The sequence below is a fragment of the Oncorhynchus kisutch genome, linkage group LG30 (genome assembly GCF_002021735.2).
Source record: "Oncorhynchus kisutch isolate 150728-3 linkage group LG30, Okis_V2, whole genome shotgun sequence".
NCBI lineage: Eukaryota > Metazoa > Chordata > Actinopteri > Salmoniformes > Salmonidae > Oncorhynchus > Oncorhynchus kisutch.
In genome coordinates, this window is record NC_034203.2 from 8,591,295 (window position 1) to 8,606,682 (window position 15,388).

The 15,388-nt window shown below is 43.2% G+C and overlaps 1 protein-coding gene across 2 annotated transcripts in view; it reads left to right on the plus strand.

Moving 5' to 3' along the window:
- Positions 1-1,924: 1,924 nt before the first annotated feature.
- The window catches only part of LOC109874884 (TSC22 domain family protein 2), a 34,476-nt gene continuing 21,012 nt past the window's right edge, over positions 1,925-15,388 (plus strand). The window contains exon 1 of one of the 2 annotated variants that reach the window (XM_020466934.2): positions 1,925-4,460. In XM_020466934.2, the coding sequence (XP_020322523.1) occupies positions 2,602-4,460 (1,859 nt within the window). In that variant the 5' untranslated portion in view covers positions 1,925-2,601. The remainder of the gene's footprint in view (positions 4,461-15,388) is intronic. The other variant, XM_020466935.2, reaches the window with a different exon arrangement.

The window sequence follows — 15,388 nt, forward strand, 5'->3', positions numbered from 1 at the left end:
GAGTTTCTAGTGGATAGACGATATGGATAAAGAGAAAATATCCTAATTAATTGAAAAAGCATAGAATCAACAATGGCATTATTTTCAATTAACTCTGCAACTCTTCCGACTATTGACTTTTTTTCAAAACTACCACCAGTTTAGGGCCAAAACATTTGCAACAAGACATATTGACATAGTAAAATAAATAAAAGTGTGTAAAAAAAAAAATATATATATATATTTCATACTAAAACCTTCATATTAAACACCAATGGTATTCAAGTTTATTGTTTATATTTAGGATAATGTTTTACAGCTTTGTCATTAAATTTTGTATTTAAAAACTATCGTATTTGATTATTTTATATGATAATCTAAAGTCCCCCCCCAAAATTTGAACGTTACCACAATTCTGGTAATTTCCTGGCAAACTTCGAAAGTTTCCAGTAATATACCCTCCCTTTGCAACCCTTTTACCAATACCATGTAGCATAAGGTTGAAAAAAACGATTTTAAATAATTACAAACAACCCACGTTGTGGCAGTGGCAGTAAAACAGTAAACAGTAAAACTATGAACAATGTCAAACCTAAATATATTTAGGCACAGGTTCTAACTTGCTAGATCCTAATGCAAACTACACTACATTACCAAAAGTATGTGGACACCTGCTCATTGAACATCTCATTACAAAATCATGGGCATTAATATGGAGTTGGTCCCCCTTTGCTGCTTTAACAGTGTAACTAAGGAGCCTAGCCCAAAACACACAAAAAAGCCCCATTAAAAACAACCATTATTACTCCTCCACCAAACTTCACACTTGGCACAATGCATTCGGGCAGGCAGTGTTCTCCTGGCATCCACCAAACCCATATTAGTCCATCGGACTGCCAGATGGTAAAGGGTGATTCATCACGCCAGAGAACGATTTTCCTTTGTTCCAGATTCCAATGGCGGCTAGCTATACATCATTCCAGCCTACATTTGGCATTGCGCATGGTGATCTTAGGCTTTTGTGCACTTGCAGTTGACCGGGGCAGCTCTAGCAGGGCAGAGATTTGATTTACTGACTTGTTGGAAAGGTAGCATTCTATGACGGTGCCATGTTGAAAGTCACTGAGCTCTTCAGTAAGGGCATTCTACTGCCAATGTTTGTCTATGGAGATTGCATGGCTGTTTTCTCGATTTTATACACCTGTCCGCAATGGTGTGGCTGAAATTACCGAATCCACTAATTTGAAGGGATGTCCACATACTTTTGCATATTTAGTGTGTTTTCGAGGGATTCACAGCCATCTATAGTTCATTGAACTGACTGAATAAGTTAAGATTTGTATACATTGGCCACCAGGGGTCCAAAAATACAAAGACCACCAGGGGTCCATGGCAGACTTTAGTTTGGATTGTTCCTGCTCCCTTCAATAGTGTTCTTCACCAATCCCTTGAGGGGAACGGATAGTAAAGGGGTGCAGTCTCCCTTTCAAATAATAAAAGTGGTCGAAAAATAAACAAGACAAATAGTCTAAAAGTGTAGTAAATATATATATCGTAAATATGGTTTTGCGTTCGCTTCCCACGATGCAGTGTAATTGTACGTAACCAAATATTTTCTATTATATTGACAAGACAGTCGGAGTGACTGCTCTAACAATGGAAATACATGTCCATGAAGATGGAAGGCAGGCGAAAAGAGAGATATCTTGTGGGACCATTCTAGCTAATAAGAGGGCAAATACGCGTGTGAACAACAGTCACAACTCCGATATAAAGTTGTTTTTTCTAAGTTGCTGAAATCCCATGTGCCGTCTACTTATATCAGTGCGTTCGTGACAATCAAACAATTGACCAAATGCGACACTTGTCATTGACTTCCTTACAACAATTTCTCATTGGTTGTCTTATTTTTCGTGGACAGATTTTGGGCGGAGTAAACCCTCTCGCTTTGCCTCTTCCTCTCTGATATAACTGGCTAGCCATCTTCTTGACAAGAGTAAGGTAGGCGCTGTTTGGAATGTCAGTTCCATGAAGTGGGAAATAGTGACAGTGTATTCTTGGAAATGTGTTTCAATTACCTTTTAAACAAGTGTTAGTATTGAATAATTTTAAATTCGCAAGTCAAGAGGGGAGAGTAGACTTGATCCGCATGATGTCTTACGTACTTGTCCCAACGTAGAGGAGTGTTGCAGCTAGCAAGCTAGCCAGCCAACGTTAGCACTTTGAGTGGAGTGGAGGGGTACGGGCCCGCCTCAGACTAAAGTAGCTCCTGCAGCTGGGGAGCTCTCTCTGCGACAGCGGCCATCTGACAACTACGGAGTCGGGACATTACTTACTGGGCAGGCCGGTTCTGACGGATCAAAGCTTTGGATCAGTTATTTAATTGCTAGCTAATTCTATTGGCAAACGCCGCATTGCTTGAATTGAGAGGGTCGGTCTTCAATGTTATGAACTCGTAAAATGCAACAGGAGAGGAGGTAGGATGACATACTCGTCTTGATAATAGAATAACTGAAATCGATGCAAATACGCTGTTTCAGATAGCCATTTGTCAGCTGATACTAGCCCACTCGCGTTTGACGCAGGATATTTAGACTGGAGTTATAAACGCAGGCTCTCAAAATGTCTAAAATGCCGGCTAAAAAGAAGAGCTGTTTTCAGATCACAAGTGTGACACAGGCTCAGGTGGCGGCCAGCAGTGCCACGGATGATACAGAGAGCCTGGACGACCCAGACGAATCACGGACTGAAGACGTGTCTTCGGAAATATTCGACATGTCCCGGGCTGACTACGAGCCGGAGGTATGTGATCGAAGTTCATCTGAGGAAACCCTAAACCATGTAGGGGAGCAAGAGGCACCTGGCGTTATACCTCAAGTTGGGCAGCTACCTGAAATGTCGGGTCCCCCAAATGATGGTTTTGCTATTCGAAAGGTGGGAGTGGCAGGCTCTCATGTTAGCCAGCAAACTCTGGGAACTGGTTCTTCAAGCGGCCTCCCTACTATCTCTCAGTCCAGGCTCGTGCAACAGCCTGCCCCAGTGACCAGTGGGGTGGCTACCAATGTGTCAGTGAGCACATCCCAGCCAGTAGTGACTAGTTCAACCCCTACTTCTACGACGTCGACAACAAGTTGCAGTTCACGATTCAGGGTCATCAAACTTGATCATGGCACTGGAGAGCCCTTCAGAAGGGGCCGATGGACTTGCACAGAGTTCTATGAGAAAGACTCGGAGGGTAACACAGTGGTTAACAGGACTGCGGATAACATTAGGCATGCCAATGCGTTGGACCCCAGCGCCGACAGGGACAGCGGGCTGGGGTTGACAGGTGGTTCGGTGGTCGCACCGGCGACTCTCTCAGGTCAGGGCCTAGACTCTATAGTGGATGCTGCTGCACTTAGTGCCTCGCACATTCACCCAGTGGACACACTGCTACAGCAGCAGCAGCAGCAGCAGCTCCACCACCAAAACTACAACATGGGGCAGCCTGGAACAGCCTCAGCCAACGCTTTCCCCACCAACAAACCTGTGGCTGTCTCAGTTCAGCAGCCAGTGCTGGTCACTATCCAACCCGCTGCCCCCCAGAACCTCCTTGTGGGGTTCAACGGTCTGCCTCAAACTGGCATCCACATACAGAAATCTCATAGCGTGCCCCCGGCAGCCCAGACCCAGCCGCTGGCTTACCCTCTCCAGCAGCAGCAACCCATTCTACAGCATCTTCCACTGGGACACCATCTATCCAACCAACCCCCAGGCCTGCCCCAGAACCAGGCGGACTACTACCAACACCACCAACCTGTCATGGAGGCAGTGGTGTCGGCTGGCCAGACTCTTTCCATGACCAGCCTCTCCGTGGGACAACCTATGGGTCAGGGCCCATCGCCGGTCATGACTCCCGCCGACGGGGTGCCGATGCAGGGCCAGGTAGGGGAGTTGGCAGCAGCGGAGGGAGGAGTCCCTTTACCCCTTAATCAGCCAGCTCCAGGCTTGATGGGTGCAGGTATTGGAGGTGTTGGGGCCTCCATGCTGCTGGGCAGAGCCTCTACTCTGCAGCAGCCTGTGTGTCAGTATGCCCCCACAGGGATGCCTCAGCCTCTCGGGCTCCACTCCATGCCCCCCAGTGCCCAAAACGTGCCTACCGCTGTCGTAGCCGTGACCACCAGCATCGCCGGCATGCCCACCACTGTGCCCAGTGCCTCCAACACTGCTGCAGCAGTCCCTACCACCATGTCAAATCTGACTGCCTTCTTGTTGCCCGGGCAACAGGCCCGCAATGGCGGGGGGGTGCAGAACCTCTTGGCTGCTGGGTTTGACCAGGTGGAGGAGGGCAGTAGGAAGGTGGAGGGCCTCGCGGCGGCCCAGCCTCCCGCCATCGCTGAGAAAAACCTGATGAAGACCCCAGAGGGCCTGCATCAGGCTGACAACCCCTCTGTGAACAGCCTGTTTGGAATACCCATACAAATGGACTGGGACGAGGACAGGTAAGGCCCCACCACCATCGTTCACTCTGTTACAGTTCACCATAGAATGGAATAGCCTAGCTAGAAAGTCAACTAAATGCTGTCAGGCCACATACTATGGACTCTCTGGGGCAGAGCCACAGACACATGACTCTGGCCTAGCCTAAAATTGCCAAAGACTCCAGTCACCCAAACCATAGACTGTTCACTCTTTTACCATCTGGCAAATGGACCAACAGGCTTTGAGACAGTTTCTACCCCCAAGCCATAAGACTGCTAAATAGTCAATTAATGGTACCCAAACTATCTGTACTGACTCTCCATCTTGCACTGCCTTTATGGACACTCACTAGACTATGTATACACACTCACACACACACTACATTGACACTCCCACACAAAACCTGCACGCATTCAAATACACTACATACACCCACACACTCATACCGACAACACAAATGCACACATTACACACACTCAAGCACTTTCATTTGCTGCTGCTACTCTGTTCTTTATTTTAGTCTTATCTATCCTGATGCCTAGTCACTACCTTGCCTTCATATCTGTCTCTAATACTTTACCTCTGCACATTGATCTGGTACTGGTACTCCCTGTATACATATCCATTCTTGTGCATTTAATTGTATTCCTCGTGTCACTATTTAAATTATTTTTAAACCGCGTCGCTGGGAAGGGCTCGTAGGCAAGCATTTGTACTACACCTGTTGAATTGATGTTAAAAATAAAATGTGCGAAACAATAGCGCAATCTCCTTGGTTGAGGTATAAATCATTTTGGTACCGTTTCTCTCTGTATGCAGTACAATTGGCAGGTTTTTATATCAGTGTTGAATAACAACATTGCAGCTGTGGAGTGGTTTTATAAAGTGCAGGGGGTGTGGGAACTTTAAGTGTGTGTGTTCACATGGGGGAGGGTCTGTTTGAAATTGTGGCAGCCAGCTCCCTGGACACACAGTGCATTCGGAAAGTATTCAGACCCTTTGACTTTTTCCACATTTTGTTACTTTACAGCCTTATTCAAAAATGTATTATAATTTTTTCCCTCAATCAACACACAATACCCTATAATGACAAAGCGAAAAAAAGTTTTTTTTACCAAAGTATTCAGACCTTTTACTTTGATCACCTTTGGCAGCGATTACAGCCTCAAGTCTACTTGGGCATGACACTACAAGCTTGGTACACCTGTATATTGGGAGTTTCTCCCATTCTTCTCTGCAGATCTTCTCAAGTTCTGTCAGGTTGGATGGGGACCGTCGCTGCACAGCTATCTTCACGTTTCTCTGGAGCAGGTTTTCAGCAAGTGTCTCTCAGTACTTTGCTCTGTTCATCTTTCCCTCGGTCCAGACTAGTCTCACTGCCGCTGAAAAACATTCCTACAGCATGATGTTGCCACCACCATGCTTCACCGTAGGGATGGTGCTCATGTTTTTTCCCCAGACGTGACACTTGGCATTAAGGCCAAATAGTTCAATCTTGGTTTCATTAGACCAGAGAGTGTTGTTTCTCATGGTCTGAGAGTCCTTTGGGGGTCTTTTGGCAAACCCCAAGTGAGCTGTCATGTGCCTTTTACTGAGGAGTGGCGTCCGCGTCCTGGCCACTCTACCATAAAGGCCTGATGGGTGGAGGGCTGCAGAGATGGTTGTTCTTCTGGAAGGTTCTCCCATCTCCACAGAGGAACTCTGGAGCTCTGTCAGAGTGACCATCGGGTTCTTGGTCACCTCCCTGACCAAGACCCTTCTCCCCCAATTGCTCTCTAGCTACAATGGGCTGCTCTGCAGTGCAAGCTAGGTTGACTTGCTATAAAGTTTGAGAAACAAGTTGAGGAAGAAGTAATTAAACAACCTTTTTATTATCACCTAAAACTATTTGGCATGAATGAGATTCATATTTTCTAATCTCCCAAAATACATGCGATCTCTGACGAGAGACCGGCTCTCCTTCCATCTTGCATTACAAACACTTGTCCGTTCAGTAGTGGGACAAGACTCCATGAAGATGACGTAAGGCATAAATATGTCACGATGTACATGGGTCAATTTTAGAGTTAAGAAATCAGCATTTTCAAAGCGCAGACCATCAAATCTGCATTTTTAAACCCTTTTTGACCTGAATTTTTACATTGAACGTAAAGAGTGACTTTTTTTTTTGTCTGATCAGGGACATGCAACTAGGACTGACTCCTGATTTCCCCCCCCCAACTGGTCAATTGGGTAGTCGATAGGCTGTTGGTCGACCTAGATTTCGCTAGTTGAGCAGTCACAAAAAAAATCACCGTGCACATGATACCTGTCTGATTCGCACCTGTCTGAGTAGACTAATACATTGCGGAGGCTGTGGGGATGTCATTTTTGTGCTACTGAAGTTGTATGTTTATATTATGTTAGAACAATGGTGCAACTAATAAAAATATAATTTTATATCGTGCTTTCTCCTGCCTTTAGAGCGGTCGCTGTCCATGGTTCTGAAACGCCAGTGCGCTGTTGAATTGGTGCCTTTTCCATGTTGCTATGTGCATAATAGCGAAGTTAACCAGTATTTTGGTGTTGAGAACAATGCGGAGGAGGCGGCAGTAGAATTAGGAGACAGGAAAACAGCCCTTGCCTTAATTGTCTAAGAAAAGTGAGGAGAGTGATAAACCCCAACTTAATTAGGTCTAATCAATAGCCTAACTGTTAAATGTGCCTGACTTTAAGTCATCCATATACAGTTCCAGTCCAAAGTTTGGACACACCTACTCATTCAAGGGTTTTTCTTTATTTTTACTATTTTCTACATTGTAGAATAATAGTGAAGACATCTAAACTATGCAATAACATATATTGAATCATGTAGTAACAAAAAAGAGATGATTGAAAGTAGCCGCCCTTTGCCTTGATGGCAGCTTTGCACACTCTTGGCATTCTCTCAAGCAGCTTCATGAGGAATGCTTTTACAACAGTCTTGGAAGGAGTTCCCACAAATGCTAAGCGCTTGTTGTCTGTTTTTCCTTCACTCTGCGGTCCAACTCATCCCAAACCATCTCAATTGGGTTGAGGTCGGTGGATTGTTGGAGGCCAGGTCATCTGATGCAGCACTCCATCACTCTCCTTCTTGGTCAAATAGCCCTTACCAGCCTGGATGTGTGTTGGGTCATTGCCCTGTTGAAAAACAAATGATAGTCCCACTAAGCGCAAACCAGATGGGATGGCATACCACTGTAGAATGCTGTGGTAGCCATGCTGATTAAGTGTGCCTTCAATTCTAAATAAATCACTGACTGTGTTACCAGCAAAGCACCCTCACACCACCAACCAAAAATCTCAAATTTTTGGTTGGTGGTGTGTCTAATTTCCATTGCTTGTGTTTCATGGACTGCCCTTCATGTCGTGAAGTAATGATGGACTTTTAACAAGGCACACCTGTAAATTGAAATGCTTTCGAGGTGACTACCTCATGAAGCTGGTTGAGAGAATGCCAAGAGTGTGCAAAGCTGTTATCAAGGGAAAGGGTGGCTACTTTGAAGAATCTCAAATATTATCATATCATTATATTAAAAATGTCATTGTCGTTAGTAGGGTTAGTATAGTAGCCTTGTATAACCACCACCGAGCTGTAGGCCTTAAGAGTGCATCCTGTTTAGTCTTAATACCGTAACTTAGGCCTAAATGTCTTATATATATATATATATATATATATCACACAATACAAGTCATTCATGGTTTGAAATGTAAGAAAGCATTTTACTTTTAAAATGAAATTATGAAGGGACCCTTGAATAATTAGCATGTTGGCAATTGCACGAACATATGCATGGTACTGTTTTTAGGCTGTAATAAAGGCTTTACAACGCAAATTGTTCAACTCTGGTAGTTTTACATTGTTCCAAACGGTCCCCAATTTTTTTTATTTAAAAATAAAATAAAATTGTGTAATCTAACCTGTTTTGCACACAGCACTTGCTCCTTACCTTCCTCCTTTTTCTTTATCTCCAGTAGTTTCCACAACTAAATCAAATGTATTCCACACATCTGACTTCCCATTTCCCTCCTGCACCCAGTAAATATTTCCCCGTTTTTACTGAGTTTCTGTTTCACGTCTTCCATCCATTTTGCTGTCATGTGATGGGAGAGCAAGGGTTGAGGGAATAGGGAATGTTATTTTCTAAACAAAATTAGGGCTTTTGGTAACAACTCCTCAGTCAAAAATGGCTTTAATTAAGTTGCAACTTCAGCAACACGGACTGCACGATAAACATGAGATGAGAGAGCCAGACAACCGGTGCACACGGGTTTAAAAAAATAAATGATTCACAGCGCAGGAAGTCCGACGCCGGCCAGACACAATCAAATCATTTGTGGTCAGACTCCCTCTAGTTATTTGTCTTAAATATTTAATCTAACAGTGCGCTTAAAGCATCAGACAAGCTCAGTCCATATAGTGGATTTTATTTAAACATGTAGGGTGTGTCTACATATAGAAAAATGCGTTTGAAAAATGTCGGCCAATCAATTGGTTGAAAAACAGGCGACTTTTGGTCACCAATATTATAATTTTTTTGGGTCGGACAGCTTACATGCACCGACCGTATTCCTTCACAGAAAATGCATTAGTGCACCACATTCGGCAGAAAATAGCTTCATTTTCATCAGATGACAACAGAAGTGCAACGCTATTTGGCTGGTCTTTTTATTTCTGTTGATCATCGAAGGAATGCAGACAGCTACATTTCACAATGTTTTGCTTGAAGTTAAACTGGTGTTTTACCTGAGAAACGTAGCTACACATCAGTCAGTGCTGTCTACTTATAAAAATGAATTCTCATCCGAGTGTGGAAGTGCAACTGAGCAGAAAATGAGTCTGATGCCAAGCAGAAATTACAATAAGAAGCATTTTAGATCTGCATTGACAAAACGCAGCAAGATATTTCTTGCATTTTGTAATCAATTTTTTTGTGGAATTCTGCATTAATGTGACCCTTTGCTTGTATATTGCCACATTTCATGTCATCAGAATTTGTATTTATTGTGGATCACCATTAGCTTAAGTTAGATATACACTACATGAGCAAAAATGTGTGGACACCTGCTTGTTGAACATCTCATTTGAAAATCATGGCCATTTTAATATAGAGTTGGTCCCCCTTTGCTGCTATAACAGCCTCCACTCTTCTGGTAAGGCTTTCCACTAGATGTTGGAATGTTGCTGAAGAGACTTGCTTCCATTCAGCTATGAGCATTAGTGAGGTCAGGCACTGATGTTGGGCGATTAGGCCTGGCTCGCAGTCGGCACTCCAATTCATCCTAAAGGTGTTCGATGGGATTGAGGTCAGGGCTCTGTGCAGGCCAGTCAAGTTCTTCCACACTGATCTCGACAAACCATTTATGTATGGACCTTGTTTTGTGCATGGGGGCATGCTGAAACATGAAAGGGTGTTCCTCAAACTGTTGCCACAAAGTTGGAAGCACAGAATTGTTTAGAATGTCATTGTATTCTGTAGGATTTCCCATTACTGGAACTAAGGGGCATAGCTCGAACCATGAAAAACAGCCACAGACCATTATACCTCATCCACCAAACTTTACAGTTGGCACTATGTATTCAGGCAGGTAGCTTACTCACTTCAAACGCCGATTCGTCCGTCTACTGCCAGATGGTGAAGCGTGATTCATCACTCCAGAGAACGTATTTCCACTGCGCCGATGGCGGCGAGCTTTACACCACTCCAGCAGACGCTTGGCATTGAGCATGGGGATCTTAGGCTTGTGTGCGGCTGCTCGGCCATGGAAACCCATTTCATGAAGCTCCCGACACAGTTCTTGTGCTGACGTTGCTTCCAGAGGCAGTTTGGAACTCTGTAGTGAGTGTTGCAACCGAGGACTTTGTGGCTGAGCCGTTGTTGCTCCTAGACATTTCCACTTCAAAATAACGGCGATAACAGTTGACAAGCACAGATCTAGCAGGGGAAAAATGTACAAATTTGGCTGTGCTCGATTTTATACACCCTTCAGCAACGTGTGTGGCTGAAATAGCCGAATCCACTAATTTGAATGGGTGTCCACTTTCATAAGCAACAAAAATATAAACACAACTTGATGTGTTGGTTTCATGAGCTGAAATAAAAGATCCCAGACATTTTCCATATGCACAAAAAGCTTATTTCTCTCATGTGCACAAATTTGTTTATCCCTGTTGGTGAGAATTTCTCCATTGCCAAGATAATCCATCCACCTGGCAGTTGTGGGCAAGTCAAGAAGCTGATTTAACAGCATGATCATTACACAGGTGCACCTTGTGCTGGGAACAAAGGTCATTCTGAAATATGCAGTTTTGTCACACAACACCATGCCAGAGATGTCTCAAGTTCTGAGGGAGCGTGCAATTGGCATGCTGACTGCAGGAATGTCCACCAGAGCTGTAGCTAGATAAGTTAATTTTTCTACCATAAGCAGCCTCCAATGTTGTTTTTAGATAATTTGGTAGTGCTGCCAACCGCAGACCACATGTTTGGAATCGTGTGGTCGAGCACTTTGCTGATGTTAACATTGTGAACAGAGAGCCCCATGGTGGGGTTATGATATGGGGAGGCATAAGCCATGGACAATGAACACAATTGCCTTTTATTGATGGCAATTTGAATGCATAGAGATACTGTGATGAGATTCTGAGGCCCATTGTTGTGCCATTCATCACCTCATTTCAGCATGATAATGCACGGCCACATGTCGCAATTCCTGGAAGCTGAAAATGTCCCAGTTCTTCCATGGCCTGCATACTCACCAGACATGTCATCCGTTGAGCATGTTTGGGTTGCTCTGGATCGATGTATGACCTCGTGTTCCACTTCCCTCCAATATCCAGCCACTTCGCACAGCCATTGAAAAGGAGTGGGATGACATTGCACAGGCCACAATCAATAGCCTGATCAACTCTATGCTAAGGAGATGTGTCACGCTGCATGTTGCAAATGGTTAGATAATCATTAGATAATTTGTTTTGGTACTGTCCATATGAAGATTGTTTTTGGTCGTAGGTCCAGGAATGGCTGAAGAATTGCAACATTTACGTGGCTCTAACTCTGCAGTTGGCACTGCTGGGTGATTTTGAAAAGTCATAGTCAATCGATCAATAACATTTTGCTAAAAGTATTATATTTTCTTAATTTACAATCTATAGAAACTGAGAATTGGAAAGGTTCAGAACTTTTGTGTAACATCACAACACAGTTAAACTGGATGGTCTTTAGAAATGGATGGGAGGGGTAGAGGGAAGGATCGGAGTAAAAACAAACAAAAGATTGTTCGTAAAATGTATTTAGTAAGTATAAGCTAGAGGTAAAAGCCTAAGTGCTGCTGTTCATCAGTTTACTCCAATTAGGGGAGGGGTATTCGGGTTAGTGGAAAATAAAGGAAAATATATCGTAAGATTGTGTATAGTGCCCCTTGACTTTTTCCACATTTTGTTACGTTACAGCCATATTCTAAAATGGTTTAAATAAAAATCCTCAGCAATCTACACACAATACCACACAATGACAAAGTGAAACTAGGTTTTTAGAAACTTTTGCAAATTGATAAAACAATATTTACTTTATTGACAAGTATTCAGACCCTTTGCTATGCGTCCTGTTTCCATTGATCATCCTTGATGTTTCTATAACTGGATTGGAGTCCACCTGTGATAAATGCATAACCCAAAATGATGTTCCAAAAAACAGGTTTTAGGCATTTTTGCAAATTTGTATTAAATGAACTATAACATTACTCAGACCCATTACTCAGTACTTTGTTAAAGCACCCTTTGGCAGAGATTACAGCCTTGAGTTGTCTTGTGTATGACGCTACAAGCTTAGCACAACTGTTTTTGAGGAGTTCCTCCGGTTTTTCTCTGCAGTACCTCTCAAGCTTTATCAGGTTGGATGGAGAGTGTCACTGCACAGCTTTTTTCAGGTATCTCCAGAGATGTTCAAGCCCAGGCTCTGGCTCGGCCACTCAAGGACATTCAGAGACTTGTCCTGAAGCCACTCCTGCCTTGTCTTGGCTGTTTTTATTAGGGTCGTTGTCCTGTTGATTTCCATGGTTTCTAAACCTGTTTTTGCTTTGTCATTTTGGGGTATTGTGTGTCGATAAACATTTATTGAATACATTTTAGAGTGAGGCTGTAATGTAACAAAGTGAAAAAAGGGAAGGGGTCTAAATACTGTATGTTTTGATGGAGGCTACAATCCATCTGCAATATTAAAGCTGATCAACTTTGGGACTGTGAAGAGGCCTGGTGGCATGTCTTGTGGGGTATGCATGTGTTTTTGAGCTGTGGGCTAATAGTTTAAACAGACAGCTCGGTACATTCACCATGTCAATACTTCTCACAAATTATAAGTAGTGGTGAAATCAATCTCTCATGTACTTTGAGCCAGGAGAGAGAAACATATTATTGTTAGCTCATGTACATTTAAGGGCCAGCCATGCTGCCCTATTCTGGGCCAATTGCAATTTTCCTAAGTCCCTTTTGGTGGCATCTGATAACACGACAGGACAGTAGTCCAGGTGTGACAACTAGAGCAGGTAGGAAAGCAGAGCAGAACTTTATTATGGACAGACCTTTCCCCATCTTAGCTACTGTTGCATCAATATGTTTGACCATGACAGTTTACAATCCAAGGTTACTCCAAGGAGTTCAGTCTCTTCAACTTGCACAATTTCTACATTATTCATTACAATATTTACAGTAGATACAGGTTTTACTCAGAGCCAGTGGTAGGTCATTAGTAAAGATTTAAAAAAAGGGGCCTAGACTGCTGCCCTGGGGAATGCCTGACTAACTGGATTATGTTGGAGAGGATTCCATTAATTCCTGTGGTAGGTTGACTGATAACCCTAGTAGGTTGACTGATAACGTTACAGTTTTAAAGCTTTTTCCTGAGTGGGCAGCTTGATGAAAGCCAGTTAATATTTGGTCACCTGTTGATATCAAGCATTTCACACACATTATCCTGATACTGACTGTTGGCACTTGGTCTATAGCAGCTTCCCACAAGAATGGGCTTTAGGTGGGGCAGGTGAACCTGTAGCCATATTACTTCAACAGCATTTGGCATGAAATCCTCAAAGCATTACAGGAATATGACTCTGAACATAAACAGCAACTCCTACACTATTGGCATTCCTGTTTCTTCTGAAGATGTTGAAACCATGTATTGCTACCACTATCATCAAAGGTATTATCTAAGTGAGTTTCAGAGAGAGTCAGTATATGAACGTTATCTTCTAGCAAGTTATCGATTTCATGAACCTTGTTTCCTAGGCTACATGTTAATGTGGGCTATTTTTAGCACTTGTTTTTATTGCTTTACTGGGAGGCATATCAGAAGTAGACATGACACTGATATTTATGTTTGAGCTGATAGTGTAGGGTGAACTGCACCTAGTGGACTTCCAACTAGGTCAAACGGCCTCCGTGGTAATAGTATAACTCAGGCTCATGATTACTGCATACAATAGCTGTAGGATGGCCCGAGGCATTCAGGGGAGTTGGAGGGACATAAATTTGGTTATTTACATTGACTGCCGACACCCCTGGGACAATGTCACTGATAAGTCATTGTCTCGATGCAGCCTTTAAATGCTAGGACAGGAGCCAAAATGATTTGGATGGACTCTGTCATTCCTGTAAAGCATCTTCTGTTTCCAAAAGGTGTCAAAGTTAACTTTTATAGATATGCCAACAGAGCTACAGTAGTCTTTTAGCCAGATGTGTAATGCCAGTTGCCTGCTGAGTCTTTCACAGCCGCGTCCCAGCGATGGTGCCGGGCCTGAAATAATTGATCACTTTTTTTGGGGACAATGTTCTGGGAAGATGGGCCAGGAGTTGGTGCAATGCTTCTAGAAGTGGTTGCTGCTGGGTGTTTTCTCCCTGTCCAGAGACATTAGACATTGAAGTTGTTAGGTCCAATCCTACATCCTGATATTACAATTACAAAGAGTTCCCCCAAAATACAAAATTACATATTGGTTTCCTTACCCTGTAAACAGTCTATGGACAAGATATGACCGCAATCCATGTGTTGGTTTTGTTGTCCACTGTTTCATTTGTGGCACAAATTAAACGCAAGTCGATGGTACCTACAGTATGTTGGCATTTTCACGCTTCATGTCCAAATCATCCTGAAGTATCACATTTATTGTGTAACTCGATGTTTCTTCTAGCTGTGGATATGACGCTCCAATGCTAATTATAGGTACCATTGACTTGCATTGAATTTGTGCCACAAATGCTAAAAAGTTAGCATTTGAAACAGTGGCCAGGTAAACAACCGAAGCATAGGTTGGTGTTATACCTTGTTCATAAACTGCTTACATGTCATGGGAGGGGGAGAATTGATACTGTATAGTCATTGTTAGGATGGGATTGGCGTAGGGTGGGGGAGGGGGAGTCTCTTTTGGATTCCTCATGTCTTATTGTTAGAAAAAAAGTTTGGTCCAAATCGTATGTTTGGTACTACATTTATTGAATATTATAAGAATCCTATGAATTAAAATGGCCAATTATTTGGGGGGGGGGGGGGGGTGCAATCAATTAGCTTAATTTCTCAGATCAAATTGTTTCAACAAAATAATGTTGTAGGAATGCTAATCTTACCGGTTTCTAACTACAGAAACGCTTTCAGAACCATCTCAGATGGTGGGTGTCATGGCTTGCTGAAATGACATGGAACAACTCTAGTCTGACAAGTTACAGATACTAAACCTTGACTGAAAACAGTCCTTTAGTGTAGATATGCAGTTTAGACTAACATTACACAGAATCTTAGTGCATATGTTAATCTACAGATTTGGTTGAGAGGTGTCGCTCACACTTCCTTTTCATACGCTAAAACTTTCAGTTCCTGAGCTGAGCGCTTGCCTGAGTTGGCAAGCGTGAGAGGAAATGGTCAAATGGCTTGAATCTGTT